At 34.6% G+C, this 17402-nt stretch overlaps 1 protein-coding gene across 8 annotated transcripts in view; it reads right to left on the bottom strand.

The window, feature by feature from the left end:
- The window catches only part of LOC131051999 (uncharacterized), a 156818-nt gene that overhangs the window by 63150 nt on the left and 76266 nt on the right, over nucleotides 1-17402 (bottom strand). For 6 of the 8 annotated variants that reach the window (XM_059209632.1, XM_059209633.1, XM_059209634.1 and 3 more), the window contains 2 exons: nucleotides 10040-10144; nucleotides 458-538 (listed from right to left, as the gene is read on the bottom strand). The exons of 1 other annotated variant lie outside the window; for it this stretch is intronic. In XM_059209632.1, the coding sequence (XP_059065615.1) occupies nucleotides 458-538; nucleotides 10040-10144 (186 nt within the window). The remainder of the gene's footprint in view (nucleotides 1-457; nucleotides 539-10039; nucleotides 10145-17402) is intronic. One more of the 8 variants, XM_057986598.2, reaches the window with a different exon arrangement.

The raw sequence follows: 17402 nt of genomic DNA, 5'->3' as shown, positions 1-17402 counted from the left end.
CATCAAGACCAAGATTGCCATCAACATTAACATTAGATGATGGAACCCCGCTGCCACAAGGTTTACACTAAAAGTATGCTGGCTACTCAACTCCTCAAAAACTAAAGATTGTCCAAAAAATGAAAGTTCCAAGTTAGTACGCTCTAGTTCTACATCCCACAACTTTGTTGCCCCTTATACTCATCATTAATATTTTGAGTAAGACGGCACAAGTTGGAATGCATGTAAACTAGCTCCTCTCTTTGCTTGATGTCAATCAATTGCACTTCATTGAGAGGATGAAGGAGTATGTACTCCAATTCTGTTCAACTAAAGAAGAACGAGCAACCTATTGAAGCAAAGGGAGCTCTCACTAGAATTTTTGAATGAACAATCTAGTAAATCAAACTTCAAATTTTAAAATTGTAATTTTTAAATGACAACCAAATATAGAATGTGCTGAGATTCATAAACTTACTTGTGATAAAATTTTGATTGCAAGAACTTGGAGGTGTGGCAATTTGTGGCCATTGAGGTACCACAAGAGTGAGCATCCTTCCTATACTTGTCACAAAGAGCAGAAGGACTTTGACCATCGGAGGTAACAAAATCAGAAAATTCAGTTGTAAATGCATCTTCCATATCAAGATCAGGGAAGAGTTTAGTAAGAGATTTCCTAAATCCTTCACCCTTCTTGCTAAAAGAAAAACAATTTTTACAAGAATTCAATGAGGTCCTTAAAATTTGGCTTTATTTTTTATGCATGTGGTATTCCTCTTCTAGTTATTGTTCACTCTAGATGTTGTCATCTATCTCAACCGTCTTATGTAAAGAAATGATTACAAAATACAATAAAAATGGTTGGGTTTCAATCTGTACCTTTTGGGCCACTAAAACCTGAAGAGCATAAAAATATACTGAGAGGGGGGTGCGTGAATCAGTATATCAACAAACTTTTACTTTTCAAAACTTGATTAGATGCAATATCAATACTTCAAAGCATGATCAACCACAAATGCAAGATCTAGCAAGTAGAAACAAAAGAACACATGATTGATGTGGAAACCCTTGCAGGAGAAAACCATGGCAAAACATTGCTTTTGTATTAAAAACTTCTTACAAATTTCATAGGCACCAATCCAGAGGAGACACCAATTCCCTTTAGATTATTTCATAGGCACTAACCCACTGGAGGCACCAATCTCTTGAGAATGAGGCACCAACCTCCAAAAGAATGAAATGATGAATGTTTGACCTTATTCTCCAATCAAATCTGAAACCCTTCATAGTTCTGCTCATAGGTCTGCAAGTATTCGCCCTTAAGGTTTGCATAAAATATCCTTCAAATCTTCAATAAATAATCTTTAAATCTGAAACAACTCACCCATGAAGTTTGCAATAAAATTGTCCTCAAATCTACAATAATTCACTCTTGAAGATCTACACTTAGGTCTGCTACAATTCGTCCTTTAGGTCTGCAAAAATTCACCTCAAGGTCTGCTAGAATTCACCCTTTAGGTCTGCAAAATTTCTGATTTTCTAAGGTCACTCCAGATTTTCTATTGATGGAGTGATATTTGATTAAGTTCTTGATGGAATGACTTCCAAATGACCTCTTATTTATACCTATTACCTATACATGCACCTCTTACTTATACCAATAGACTGCTCTTAAGATCATCTTAGATCTGCTTCTATGGTCTGATCCAGATTCTCTATTGATGGAGTGAAATTTGATTAACTTCTTGATGGAATGACTTCCAAATGACCTCTTATTTATACCAATACATGCACCTCTTTACCAGTGGTTGCACATCTTCTTTCTCAGTCGGCCAAGGCAGGAATAAAGATAATTTATTTAATTTTCATTAGCATCCCAAAGTGGGTGCTCAAACCAAGGAGGTTGGCCCAATGGAAATAATATATTTATTTTCAATTTAATTCCTCAAGTGGAGGTCAGCCAGCATTATAAGTTTGTCTTGGATGCCAATGTGGAGGAGGTTGGCCATCATAAATAAACAATTTATTTAGACAATTTAAACTCTGATTTCTATAGTTCTGATTTTCTACAGTTCTAATTTTCTACAGCAGTCCTAGAGTTGCTTCAGCAGACCTTTGACATCAATGACAACAATTTCCAACAAAACCCCTAGTAACTTGATGCCATGTTGATCTGAACCTACTAGTTGAAAAGTTGGTAGCCAAATGGTTGGTTTACCCGAACTCTTCCAAGTATCTTCAAGAAGTACATTTCTTCGTCAATGATTGAATTTGTAAAATTCTTTCCAACTATCTATATCTGTATTATTGCTGATTTCTTTGCTACGTTTACCGTCAGCAACATAGGATCTATCACTTGGTTCCCATGTACTAGAGGCTCTATTATTAAATCTTCATTCTTCCCTCTTTTTGACCACAATCTATTGTGGTGGTGATTGTAATCCTCAATTTTACAATGTTTTTTGATAGATTTGCCATTTTGATCAGCATGGTGGTTTCTAATGCCTGCCTTGAAATTTTTTTATCCAATTCTAACCTCATAGAAAAACATGCTTGTTAATTGAAGCACCATTTGATATGGCTTGTTCTATTTCATTGTCATTCACGAAAACTTCTACAAGGGTCTAGGTATATTTCTTTGTTTGTTTAAGCTTGAGTAATGACCAGTACTTTATTCTTTTGCCCCACATCAATCATGTTGATGCTAACATTTTTCTTTGGCAATTTAATGTGTTCATGGTCTCCTAGTCTACACGATTTACATACAATCCTATTTTCTCTGATTGTTTTAGCATTCTTCCAAAACGCCCCCATTCATTACACTATCAGCATTGTATGATAGGGCATCCTTTGGAGTCACTATATTCAACACCCATCTCCTCTATTATTACTGTTACTCTTGAATCTATTATTACTATTATTCTGATAGCCTTTTGGAGATGCATTGTTGATGTTTTGTGGCTTTGGAGATGTATTAGGTGGAGTGAACTGCTTTCCTCGAGTAAAAAGCATTTGTGTGCTCTTTCTCTTCAAATCGTATAGGCTCTCGTTTATTGAATGACCCCACACCTAGCTTTTATGTTGTTTAGTATGCATGACTAATTTGTAGTTGGTTTTTCCCTGCTATCGGTGACTTCAATCAAGGGCCAAGTTATGTTAGAGAAATCAACTACAAATGTACAATAGAATCTTGCCAACCCCATGAAATTACTAAGTTCTTTGAGGATCTTTTGTGTATGTGGAAATTCTAGAATGACATGAATATTGCTTGAATCCTCATGCACTCCATATACATCAACAATATTCCTAAGATGTATCTCCATGACATTATTTTTCTTGAGATTTGCATAAAACTTTTGTTGCCATTGAGTGTTGAGCACTTGTTGAGCAATACGCAAATTCTCTTCACATGCTGTATTGAAATGAGTATGTCATCAAAATAGACATTTACAAATGATGTGAATGGGTAAAGAATAGCATGAATCATTTACATAAATTTCACAGTGGCATTGTTCAAGTAGAAGGGAATAATGAACCATTTAAGCAAACCTTCTGTTGCTTTGAACAATGTCTCCCAACATCATAGGGTTCACTAAGAATTCGATGGTAGCCTAAATTGAGACCTGCTCAACCGTTGTTTGTTTCCAAAAGTGGCTCTCTACCTATTTTTAATGTTGTCAAAACCTTGTTTAAAAATATATGTTCTTAGACTGCTACTAGCTTTTCCTGGGATTTTCTATACTACTCAAACAAGTTTCCAACCTCTTTTTCCAATCTCTGATTGTGTATCTTATATATTCTGATTTTTTGATAAATCTATATGTTGTGTTTCTCTTATATGAAGGCATTGTTTTAAGCTTGCATGGCAAGGATGACTTGTCTTAATTGACTTGAGCATCCTCAAGCAAACTAGAATGTTACTGATAAATATGCATAGTTACTTCATATAACCCCTCTTTTGAATCAATTGACCTATGTCATTTCTCACAGTCAATATATATAATTGCCACCCCATCAACAACCTTACCTACAAATGAATTTACGCATTGAAACTTCACTTCTCTGATATCGAAGGATAGTTTAATGATATTGTTAATAGGGATTTTATTTGATTCAGCATTACATGGCATATTATTCCCTGCTTTTGATTGTCAAGATACCCTGAGGCCTTGTTTGATTAAGAATTCTTTTGCCAAGTTATCTGTTGTTTCTCTAATGCACATATAGATTCATGTAAAAAATCATCACTTGTTATATTGATTCCTCCAAAGCTGGCTTGAAGGATTACCTACATGTTTTGCAGGTTTCATTTTTACATAGGGCATTTCTGGTCTTCTTCAAACAAAATATTTGGATTTCCTTGCTTCATCATCAAGAAGAAAATTCAGTTGTTAGATTAGGTTGTATGTAATGTCCCCTACTAGGTTTAGTCTCGTTTTAACCATAATTAATCCATATCAATGTACTTATGACTAAACCCAAATTGATTAGGAGACAAAACTATCTTAAACATCACATTTCTTAAGATACTGATGGTCATAACAGAGAAACATAACCTTCTAGTTGATATCAAATTAATAATTCCATCTGATTTATAATCTTATATTTACTTATTTAAATTACTATATATATATATATGTATATAAGTATATTTATTATTTATTATTTATTTTCAATTAACATTAATATATATTCAACTAGAGAACATCCCTTATAAAATATTATAATAATTACAACCATTATATTATTCTCTATAATTATATTATTACTTATTTTAAATAGTATTGTAATATACATTGTAATTCAGAGCAGTTCTTATAAACTATTATAATAATTATAATTTTATTATTATTATAATTGTATTATTATTTTTATCTAAATTTATACCATTATTAATTCTGTGTAAGAATGTTATGGGCTTTCATATATTAACATTCATATTAGATACATATTAGGTTATGTTAGCAGTGTTAATTATATTCTTAATACCAAGCAGAATTAACAGTCCCATATATTCATAGTTTACCAGTCCGTATAACTGCTGCAATAATAGTACTATATTTTATTAATAGTATGATATTATGTTAACAGCATCATAATGTGTTAACATTAATAATATTATATTAACAACATAATGTTGTATTAATAGTATTATTGTTATATTATCGGCCATCATATTGTATTAATAACGTCCTACGATTTATTAACAATCTTAGATGTTCATATTCTTACCAACCGTATTACCCAGGTCATGGGACTCCTGACCTCTCTTTATTTTCCTCTTTTCTTATCCCCTTGTTTTCCTCCTTTTTTTCTTCGTAAAATCCCTCCTCCCTTTTCGCTAGAGAAAGACTAATCCTATATTAAAGTATTTGGATGGCTATGACTTTTCCCCGAGAAGACGTGAGCATTAGAGGGAGGTGCTGTGCTTTTTTTTAAAATATATTCTAACCTGAACCGATGCATCTATAATTATCATTGATTGGTGGTAATCTTTTAAGTCAGTCCTAATATATATGTTTTTAACATATATTTGTTATTATTGCTCTCAATTGGATTTACTTCATAATTTAATTACTATATAATCTTTAATTTCAATATAAAGATGTTATTTAATAATAATCAGTTTATTATTATAATCTTTTAAGTTAAATATGAAGATGTTATTTAATAAAATTGATAATATAATAATCAGTTTACTATTAAAAGGTTCATTCAAATCTTTAATTTGAATGAACAAATAACTCATAATTAAATAATTGGTGCATAAGCCCATTCAGATATAAATTATTATTATTATTTGACAATACGGGGACATCACACGTCACCAGATGTGGGGTTATGACAACCCTCTCACTTTAGAGGAAAATCGTGAAGTCTCAAAAATGAGATGATTTTCCCATATTATTAAATGTTAATTAATAAATGTTTTAATTATCCTATTTATTTAATCACAATAATCCAATGTCCAAAGAGGGGTTATGACAGTCCGCCCTTCCCGAATTTGCTTGTCCTCAAGCAAATGTTTATTTTAATTTCATCAACTAAGTCATCTACCAACATGAGTTAAACAACACAGAGCATATACATGGGAAACACGAAGCATACACGTGGAAGGCACAGAGCATACACATGGAAAACACGAAGCATACATATATGCAAACACGGAGTATACATGTGAATACACACATTGTGAAATTTCTTTCTTGTTATGAGTAGAAACACAAATCAACACCAGCTGGATGCAAAAACATAAACACTCAATCTAGTTTGTGATCTCAGGTAGAGTATTTAAGAATTTCAAATGGAGTAAATATAATGAGTCTGATTAGCCATATCGACAAAGAGGATAGATAGCACAATGTTTGGATACTTTCCTCAAGTATTAATTAAATGGACTATGCTTAACTCCCTATTCGCTATTAATGAAAAAGATTTAGACACAATGAGACGCCCGTAGCGCTTATCAAGCCCAAGAGCGGTACACTCCCCTTTGGCCCAACTGATGGCAGACTTTCAGTCATCCACAGTGGGTTGCCTACTTGACAGAGGCCTAGTTTCTGTTGACCTCATTGCTCTGTCTCTCTCCCACACTAGTGATGAATGTGAAGTATACATCGATTATTAGTCAATTTCTTTAAGATTATACAGTTATCAATAAGATAATTCCATACTCATTCCCTAGTGAGACCAAGGAGAAGTAGGTGCAATAGGATGCCCGTAGTGCTTATCAGGCCCAAGAGCAGTACACTCCCCCTTGGCCCAACTTGTGGCAGATTTTCGGTCATCCACAGTGGGTTGCCTACTTGACAGAGGCCTAGTTCCTACTATCCCATGACCCTATTCCCTTGTATCTTACTGGATTTGGGTATGCAATTTATCCATTCATCATTACTTAATAATTAATCCATGGTTTCTTTATGGGACTAATCCTTGTGATCTTAAAATCATATTAATAATGCAATTCAATAATGACTTGTAATTTCAATAAATGTTTGTGTATGCATTAGCCTTCTCCATATTCACTTCCTTAGTGAGATCAAAAGGATTTAGACGCAATGAGACGCCCATAGCGCTTATCAGGCCCAAGAGTGGTTTATTCCCCCTTGGCCTCACTAATGACGGACCTACAGTTGCCATAGCGAGTGATGTACCTGACAGGCGGGTGATGTACCTGACAGAGGCCTAACATCTGCTGACCTCATTGCTCGACCCCATTTCCTCACTAATGGTTCATATGGAATTAATTTATTCTCAATTTAAATGCCAACTTTTTTCTTTTGGGTCATATATATATTAAGTATTTTAAATGCCACCATGGATATGCCTAGTTATCCACTATTCTAATTTGAATTACTCTGAAGTCATACCCATTCAATATATATTTGGCTGATAATGATATATTTTAAATTCATCTTATGAGATGGAACCCTCGTTGCTTATCGGTCATGGTATTTGCCTCTGTTTATTGACTAGAATAATTCGTTGATTCAATCTTACCCTACAGGATGGCAAGATCATAGCTCTGATACCATTTGTAACGTCCCCTACTAGGTTTAGTCTCGTTTTAACCATAATTAATCCATATCAATGTACTTATGACTAAACCCAAATTGATTAGGAGACAAAACTATCTTAAACATCACATTTCTTAAGATACTGATGGTCATAACAGAGAAACATAACCTTCTAGTTGATATCAAATTAATAATTCTATCTGATTTATAATCTTATATTTACTTACTCATTTAAATTACTATATATATATGTATGTATGTATATAAGTATATTTATTATTTATTATTTATTTTCAATTTGTTAATTTTTAGTACTTTCAGATTGAATAAAACTCAGAAAATTAGATTTAGATTAATTAATTTATTGTTTTCAGACTTTAAACATAATAAAGGAAATGAAATGCTAGAGACAATGCACAGTTACCCTGGGAAAACCTCCTAGGAGGAAAAACCCAGCCAAAGGATCCTCAGATCTGATTTATGATTCCGAATTCAACAGGAAATTACACACTTATCTGGTTTTACAGCCACCATGAGGGAGGAATAATTAGGTTACAGTCTGATTACAGCCCTTTAATGGAGTCTTCAATGTTGGATGATGATCTGCTGTCTCTAAGGGAGTTCGCTGCCTTCAATGTAAAGTCTGCTGTTGTTTGATCAAGTTCACACCCTCCTATTTGGGTCTGCTACAACATGTGAGGAGGTTCGCTGTTTGCTGGTTGAAGTCTAATGCAACCCTTATGAAGTTCGCTGCCACTATATGAAAGTTCGCTGCTTACTATATGGAAGACTTTGATCTTATTGAATGCATAAGTATAAATTTCGCTCTTCACCAAAGATAGTTTTGTCAACATAAAACTTGATTGATTTAATGAGAGAAAAGTGTTGCATTTATAGGTGACATATAGATCCCTAATCATGTCAGCCTCCTTTATACTTTAAACCATTTTATTGCTTTCCTTTTAATTTACCTTGATGGGGTCAGCCCTATCAAGGAGGCATGTTTATTTGAGTGTGTGGTGAGCAAACCTTAAGAGCCGTGTGGTGATGGGCATAGCCCTATATGTCCACTGGCCCTAATTACAACCAACACAATTAACATTAATATATATATTCAACTAGAGAACATTACTTATAAAATATTATAATAATTACAACCATTATATTATTCTCTATAATTATATTATTACTTATTTTAAATAGTATTGTAATATACATTGTAATTCAGAGCAGTTCTTATAAACTATTATAATAATTATAATTTTATTATTATTATAATTATATTATTATTTTTATCTAAATTTATACCATTATTAATTCTGCGTAAGAATGTTATGGGGTTTCATATATTAACATTCATATTAGATACATATTAGGATATGTTAGCAGTGTTAATATTAACAAAGTCAGATTTATTATTAGTGTTAATTATATTCTTAATACCAAGCAGAATTAACAGTCCCATATATTCATACTTTACCAGTCCGTATAACTGCTGCATTAATAGTATTATATTTTATTAATAGTATGATATTATGTTAACAGCATCATAATGTGTTAACATTAATAATATTATATTAACAACATCATGTTGTATTAATAGTATTATTGTTATATTATCGGCCATCATATTGTATTAATAACGTCCTACGATTTATTAACAATCTTAGATGTTCATATTCTTACCAGCCATATTACCCAGGTCATGGGACCGCTGACCTCTCTTTATTTTCCTCTTTTCTTGTCCCCTTGTTTTCCTCCTTTTTTTCTTCGTAAAATCCCTCCTCCCTTTTCGCTAGAGAAAGACTAATCCTATATTAAAGTATTTGGATGGCTATGACTTTTCCCCGAGAAGACGTGAGCATTAGAGGGAGGTGCTGTGCTTTTTTTTAAAATATATTCTAACCTTAACCGATGCATCTATAATTATCATTGATTGGTGGTAATCTTTTAAGTCAGTCCTAATATATATGTTTTTAACATATATTTGTTATTATTGCTCTCAATTGGATTTACTTCATAATTTAATTACTATATAATCTTTAATTTCAATATAAATATGTTATTTAATAATAATCAGTTTATTATTATAATCTTTTAAGTTAAATATGAAGATGTTATTTAATAAAATTGATAATATAATAATCAGTTTACAATTAAGAGGTTCATTCAAATCTTTAATTTGAATGAACAAATAACTCACAATTAAATAATTGGTGCATAAGCCCATTCAGATATAAATTATTATTATTATTTGACAATATGGGGACATCACACGTCACCAGATGTGGGGTTATGACAACCCTCTTACTTTAGAGGAAAATCGTGAAGTCTCATAAATGAGACAATTTTCCCATATTATTAAATGTTAATTAATAAATGTTTTAATTATCGTATTTATTTAATCACAATAATCCAATGTCCAAAGAGGGGTTATGACATTGTAGAAATGCAAACTAATTAGTTACTTGCATATGACATTTAATTCTCTTTATTAAAAAAAAAATACTGTATAACAAATACAAGGATGGCTATCATAATACCTGCAAAACGTGGAATGACAAAGCACACCAACTCCCAGAATCGCATGAATGATATAGTGCACTTGATATTCCACTTGTAGTGTACAGTATCCATTCAGAATATGCCTAGATCAAGAAACAAAAGCATGCTAATGTAATTTTACAAAGGCTTTAATGATGTATAATGAATATCTCAATCGAGACAATATTTCATATCCATTTAGCATTGTAAATGGTCAAGAGAAACTAAATTCTTGTAGAGGTTGATGAGTTACAGTCAGAAGTAAAGATTGAAAGACAAGACTTTTAGGTCTATTTCTACCAATCTCTAGCCAACAGAAAATAACAGATCGGTACCACTCTCTATAGAGAAGCTTAAATCGTATATTGATCAATAGTTTTAAAAACATAAACATGTAAAGTTAAAATTTGTAAGTATTTATGTAGAAAAAAATAACATGCCAATCGTGACATTCATGAATAAAAATCATGAAATAAACACGGGAATCTAGTAGTTTTGTAAACTTAAAATATAGGCCTATTCTAGTGCAATTTCATGATCAAAATCTTAGGCCTGAGACTTCCCATTATCATGCCCACATTGCCTCCACAGGAGAGAAGAAGAATATAGCATGATTTTTATACTGCTAGCAGAGGGCAAACATGTAGAAAACTCTAACTGCATGATATATAAGTTTGTGAAAACTTTGAGCCTCAAAATGAGTGATACAAAACATAGTTCTGTAGTATTTTAATTTGTTTGTTGCTAGACAACACAAAACAAAACAGTATATACAGTTTAATTGTTTTAAAGATTAGAAGGGGAACTCCTTGCAATCTAACTAAATCTAACCTAGAACTACAGACAAAATTACAATTATGCACACCATACAAGATTTTGACGGACATTTTATTTAATGTAAATTGCTAACTATGTTATTTCCCCAAAATGAAAGTGTTGGACTGTCAATCAAACCCTGCAATGAGATTTTTAAATATTGAGGATAAATTATAAAGCACAAACAAAGACAACTTCCAACTGGCTAAAGGAAAGGCCCATGTTTTGTTGCAAACAAAGATATTTGAACAGTAGAAATGAATGTTTACTAATTCGTTAAATTCAAGTGCAAAAAATTTGGATTAATATGAAAGAATTAAACAAATGGACATTACACGATTTCATAAAATAAACAACTCAATTGAATATAAAGCTACAATTCAGAAAGATGGATCTCACCACCATTAAGTTCGACTAGATATAATCTCGTTTCAACCAACTTCATGAAATTATAAACATGCAATGACTAAATAACAATATTTTTTATGAGCATAAGTTTCTTCAACATAAGCTTCACTTTCACTAAATAAAAATAATATTTATAAGCATAAGTTTCTTCAGCGTAAAGTTCACTTTCACTAACCTTTGTTAATTATGTTCTTGAAGCACTTTTTTATAAGTTCTCAAGGGTAGTTGATAGGGATTTAATATAATAATAAAATATTCCCAAAAGCACCACTTTAGAGTAGTTCAATCTCAACCATATGGCTCACCACATCACAAAATGCAAAGTTTCTAACTCCCAAAAATAGAGGAGTGATCAAGTTAGGTGACCCTCAACAACAAAGGAAACCTGCAAAATGTGAAGCGCTTGGATAAAGTACTCACATGCCAAGCTTCAATAGCTGTATGGCTAGCTTTGAGGATGGTACAACCTCAAGAAACTTGACTATGCTCCAATCAAACTGTATGGTTTGCAAATGTATGAAATAATGGCACCCCAATAGCATGTTACAAATCAAAACACAAAGTTATTACCCAAAATCTGCTAGAATTGAAAGGTGCAACCATTGTGAGCTATACAACCAGCCTGAGATGATGGTACGAGCATAGATGGACTACTAGCCAAGTTTTTGGGCCAGGCGAGTAGTTACGACTTCTACTGGCAAAAACTCGGCGAGTTCGAGCTAAAAACTCGGCCGCGCCAGTACATAACAAGAAAACATCAAAAGTTCATTGCATTTCATTTTTTGAGCTGGGTTTTTTGGTGAGAAGGGGGAAGACTGACCAACAAGGAGATTTCAAACTATTCTTGCTCATTTCAAGTGGATTTGAAGGGGATTTGAAGTGATTTTTTAAGGAAAATCAGATTCCCAAGTTAGGTGCTAGAGATGGGGCATGCAGGTATGCCTATGAGGGACCCGATCCTCAGTCATTTATATGCATAAAGTGTGAGAAAATACTTCAAGGAGGCATCAACTACCTCAAATACCACCTGGCAGGAATAGATAGGCATGATGCTAGAGCATGCCCTGAGACCAATGAAGAAATAAAAAGATAAATGAATGCCTACTTGCAGCTGGGGAAGAGAAGAACTTGCAAAGGGAGATGGCAAAGCTAGCCATGAAATCAGCCATAGTTGAATCTCAAGGTGTTTCTGTTGACATTGAAGAGAAACAAGAAGCACTTGAGGGCGTAGTGGGCTCTCGGCGTGGCCCACGTATCTGCAAACCCACCATCACTTCGCCCATCGCTTCTGCTTCCTCTAGCAGAGTACCTGGCACTGTTGCATCATCACGATCGGGGTCTTGTTGTGACCATTTCACACATCGCCCCATTGCAAATGGGGACCCCTGCTTTTTGCTTTTTAGGGTTTGTTTTCTAGGTCTTTTAGGGTTTTGTCTGTTAGCCTTTGCATTTTGAGTGTCGCCGAGGGGATCACCTGGATAGCAGGTTCTGCTTGGGTTAGGTCAAGTTGGTGAGTGATGAAGTCTGGAATGCCCTGAAATTTGGCTAAGTTTGGAAAGTCCTGATCCTGAAATTTGGTTAAGTCTGGAATGTCTTGATCTTGAAATTTGACTAAGTCTGGAAACTGAAAAAACCTCCAAAAACTAGATTTTTGCAATATAACTCCTGGAGGTTTGAAACCACTCTCAAACATCCTGAAAGTATATATGGAATATAACTTAAAGTATAAGTGAGGATAGAAGGAAATGTCACTTATACTTAAATGTTATATTCCATATAAATTATCCTGACGGAGAGTTCAAAAAGTCAAATTTCGCTCCTGACCCTCAGAGGAGGTCCAAAGCGAATCTCGCTCCTGACCCTCAGAGGAGGTCCAAAGCGAATCTCGCTCCTGACCCTCTGAGAGGGCCCACAGCGAGAAATCTTATAAGGGTCATTGCTAGCCTTATTTGGTCGATTTGAGAGGTCAAAAGCATGGTGAAGGATAGAACGAGCATAATGAAGTATCTAGACTTGATTGAAGATGATGAATTGAAGGAGTTTTGCCCAGGAAAGGTAAAATCGCTCCTGACCCTCAGAGAGGGTCCATAGCGATTTTCTTTGTGTGCACATTTTTTGACCTTTCTTGGACATGAATTTTTATTCATAGCAAAGAACAAGACGATATCTCCCTTGGCAAAGTGATTTTTAGATGAAAAGTGAAACATTTTGGTCCAGGTAGAAAAAATCGCTCCTGACCCTCAGAGAGGGTCCACAGCGAGATTTTCAACTATGCATTATTCTTGCAAGATCAAAGTGATTTTATGATTGGAAGGGATGAAGGAAAGCATGTTCTATCCGTTGAATATAATTTGGAGGATCAACACAAGAAGAAATCAACCCAAAACGAAAAAATCGCCCCTGACCCTCACTGAAGGCCCATAGCGAAAAATCGCTCCGGACCCTCAAAGAGGGCCCACAGCGAGAAACCTAAAATGGGAATTTTTCATCCAAGTTTGAGGAAAGCTAAGGTTATGCATGGGTTTGAAACGATGTTTGAAAAGCCTTGAAGTGAGAAGAAATCGTTGAGAATCAATATTTTGAAGGCAATTACAAAAATTGCTCCGGACCCTCAGAGAGGGCCCATAGCGATTTTCTAGGATTCTCTCCTTGGTTTGAAGAATTGAGATAAAAACTTGCTTGGACAGGAGGAGAACGTGATGTGTTATGCCTTGGAGGTGATTTGAAGATTAAAAGATAAAGGAATTTGCCTAGAACCAAAAAATCGCTCTGGACCCTGACTGAAGGCCCACAACGAGATTTTCAAAAAATGCATGTTTTCTTCAAAATGGTGCTAAGGCAAGGTTAGGACAAGGAGAAGAGACCTCCAAGAACATGATGAATATTATTTTGCCTTTGAAACTTGATGATTTTGGTCAGAAAATGAAAAATCGCTCCTAACCCTTAGAGAGGGCCCACAGCGAAAAATCGCTCCTGATGAAGAATCAAGCCCAATTTGCAAAAATCGCTCCTGACCCTCAGAGAGGGCCCAGAGCGAAAAACTTCAAAATCACACCTTTTCCCCAAAATTTGACAAAGCTAAGTTTGCAAGTCAATGAGGGGGCCTAGTTGAAATGTCTTGAAGAGATTTTGGAGGTTGAAAAATGCTAAATTTGAGCAAAAAAATGAAAAATTGCTCCTGACCCTCAGAGAGGGCCCACAGCGAGATTTTAATTTCCTTCGTTTTGCAATGAAAAGAGACCAAGTTTTGATCATAAATGGGAAATAAAGGACTTTCTCCACCCACCTGAAGAAGTTTTGACTAGAAATGATGGACTTTGTTGAAAATAGAAAAATCGCTCCTGACCCTCAAAGAGGGTCCAGGGCAAAATCCTCATGAAATCTCATTAAGCCTTGTTTTAAAAATTCATATTCACCAAATTGCACTTGATCGCCAACATTGCTAATTTTGAGGCGTTTTAGAAAATTAAAATTAAATTCGCAATAAATTAAAAGCATTTTGGCATTTAATAAATTGATTTTAAGCCTTAGAAAATCAAACTTTTATTTTGGAGGCATTTAAAATTAATTTTTATTAAATTAAAATTGAATATAAAGCGCTCAAGACACTATTTTGATTTATTTTGCCAAGTTGGCCTACTCTTTTGAGGTTTTATTTATTATTTCACCTTTTATTTGACAAGTCGGCCTTGGAGAGAAGAGAGGTGAGCGCTCTATATATTGGAGGGGTTTGTTTCACATTTCAAATCATTCATTCATCCTTTTTCAAGTGCAGAGTTGAAGTGTGAATTGGAGGAGCGAAATATAGCATGTTGGAGGCGAAATTCTACTAATTGAGGAGCAATTTGAGGAGCGAAATCCAAAGGATTGAAGGCGAATTTCCAAATTTTGAAGAAGCTAGTGGAAGGTGGAACCCTTTTGGAAGGCTAAGGGAGGCGCAATTCATCCAAGAGAAGGCTATGATTTAAACTTTGCCTAGCAAAATTCATCTATTTTTACATCATTTCTTAGAGTTTAATACTTGAGGAGGTATGGCAAAATCATCTTAACACCCTTGTTCAAGGTTTGATTTTTAGACATTTTTTTAAGAAAAGTCTTAAGTGTTGCATGGTTGATTAGGAAATGATAACTCTAGATTTATCATGAGGTTTCCTAATTAAAATCTTAAATCTTCCTTTTAAGTCTAATTTCTACACTTCAAGATATATTACTAATTTTGAAATGTTGTGTAGGTATCAAGATGGCGACTCCTAGGGCAAGAGCATCTACAAGTCGGCAGGTTCTCATCAAAGAAGATCCGGTCTAGGACATAGATGATCTCCTCCAGCTCAGTATCATCAAAGACGATCAAGCAAGGATAAGGGCGACCTCCTCCAGTCTAGCATCAACAAGGACGGCCAAGCATCATCAGGAATAACTTCTTCCAATCCAGCATTCCAAGGCGAGGTACATTAATCATCTTGCGCATCAAAGACAAAAGAGGTTAGAGCAAGGGTTCGCTGAAGAAGCAGATAGTTTCAGAAGAGTTAATTAAAGCTAGCTTCTCAGCAACATCAAATTGGCATCAACCAAGTGTCAGACGAGTTGGCATCCCAGTCATCACTTCTCCAGTCGGATTGGTCCACCTCAGCATGTCCAGATTCAATGTACCTAACTCATGGGAGGTGGCACAAACTTCGATGTACCTACCCCAACTATCCATTGGTCGAATTTTCCAGAGAAGACATGTGTCCAATTAATACAATTTTATCATTGGTCAAGCATTAAATGTTATGTAATGGTTGTAACAAACCCTAATTAGGGTTTTCATTATTGAATCTTGGCCACTGATCTCAAATTGATCTTAGCCATCGAATTGTATTATGGGCACTATATAAGCCCCAACTCTTCATTTGTAAAGGCTAAGAGAATAGATAATAGAATAATAGAAAGGAGTTAGTGAATAGAGAGTAGTTAGAAGGTGATTAGCCAGTTGATAGAATAGCAATTAGAGTAGAGTAGAGAGAGAAGGCAAAGATTGTTGCCAAGATGTTGTTGTAAAAGACTTGTAAAACTTCATTGAAGAAATGGTGAAATTTATGGGTCGATTCGACAATTTGCATGGTCTCTATACTTCTCATATTTGATTTCATGTTATTAGAGGAGTGGAAGAAATGTGCTTGATTAATGGTGAAATTCGTATATCCATACTACTAGCAGTTTGTTGATTGCAGACTTGCCTTGTGTAGTCAACTGGAATCATTCAGCTTAAGCTTAACTTCAATTGTCGCTTCTTCATTGATATGCATCAGCGTGATGGTGTCTATGCCTATAGTGATGATTTGAACATCATAAAGCTTTCCTTCGAAGATCGCACTAACCTTGTGGAGATGGTCCTGGGATGTCAAAACAAGACCTAGTTAGAATTTCATCAAAGATCATTCATTGCTCTTACATTCTTAGTGTTAGGATTAGATCCTTTCCTTGCCCTCGTCTTTTTTCCTTTTTTTCAAATCTAAGGCAGTGAAATCCTGTGTTCCAGCAATATTCAAAGCAAATCAGACATTCAGTCATCAAGTGTAAGTCCCCTTGTGATTCTAGCAAATCACATCATACCACAGAGAGCTTATCCACACGTAGAGATCCTACAGCAAAGAACCTTGAAGTCATCCCGATTGATCCTTTTCGCGACATCTTCAGCATTTGGAGACTTTATTCAAGAGAGGATAAGGTACCCTTTAGGTATTTTATTCTGTGTTTGGTCGTGTACAAAATACACGTCAACAAGTCCATAGGTGATTATTTTGTGCCCAAGAACACACTTGGAGCACAACCATCATTAGAGGTCACAGGATGGAATAGGGAGGTACATGAGAAAACCGACATTGCAGCAGCTAATTTTTGGTACTTCAACAACATTCCATTCAATGTGGTGGACAATCCTTATTGGTTGAATTTGGTGACTCCTATGATAGTTTTAGGAAAGGGGTACAAGGCCCCTTCTCGCAAAGGATTTGAGTGGGAGGTTAGTAAATTACTATATAGTCCACTTGATTTCATTTTTTATTATTTCTTAGATTTTTTGTTTATTAAATCAAAATTGTGTACTAAGACCTAATTTCACTTTGCTCTTACAAGTTGCTCACAAATGTAGTTGCT

The sequence above is a fragment of the Cryptomeria japonica genome, chromosome 8, assembly GCF_030272615.1.
Source record: "Cryptomeria japonica chromosome 8, Sugi_1.0, whole genome shotgun sequence".
Lineage (NCBI taxonomy): Eukaryota > Viridiplantae > Streptophyta > Pinopsida > Cupressales > Cupressaceae > Cryptomeria > Cryptomeria japonica.
Note: the sequence above shows the minus strand (reverse complement) of the source record. Positions and strands in the feature narration are given on the sequence as shown.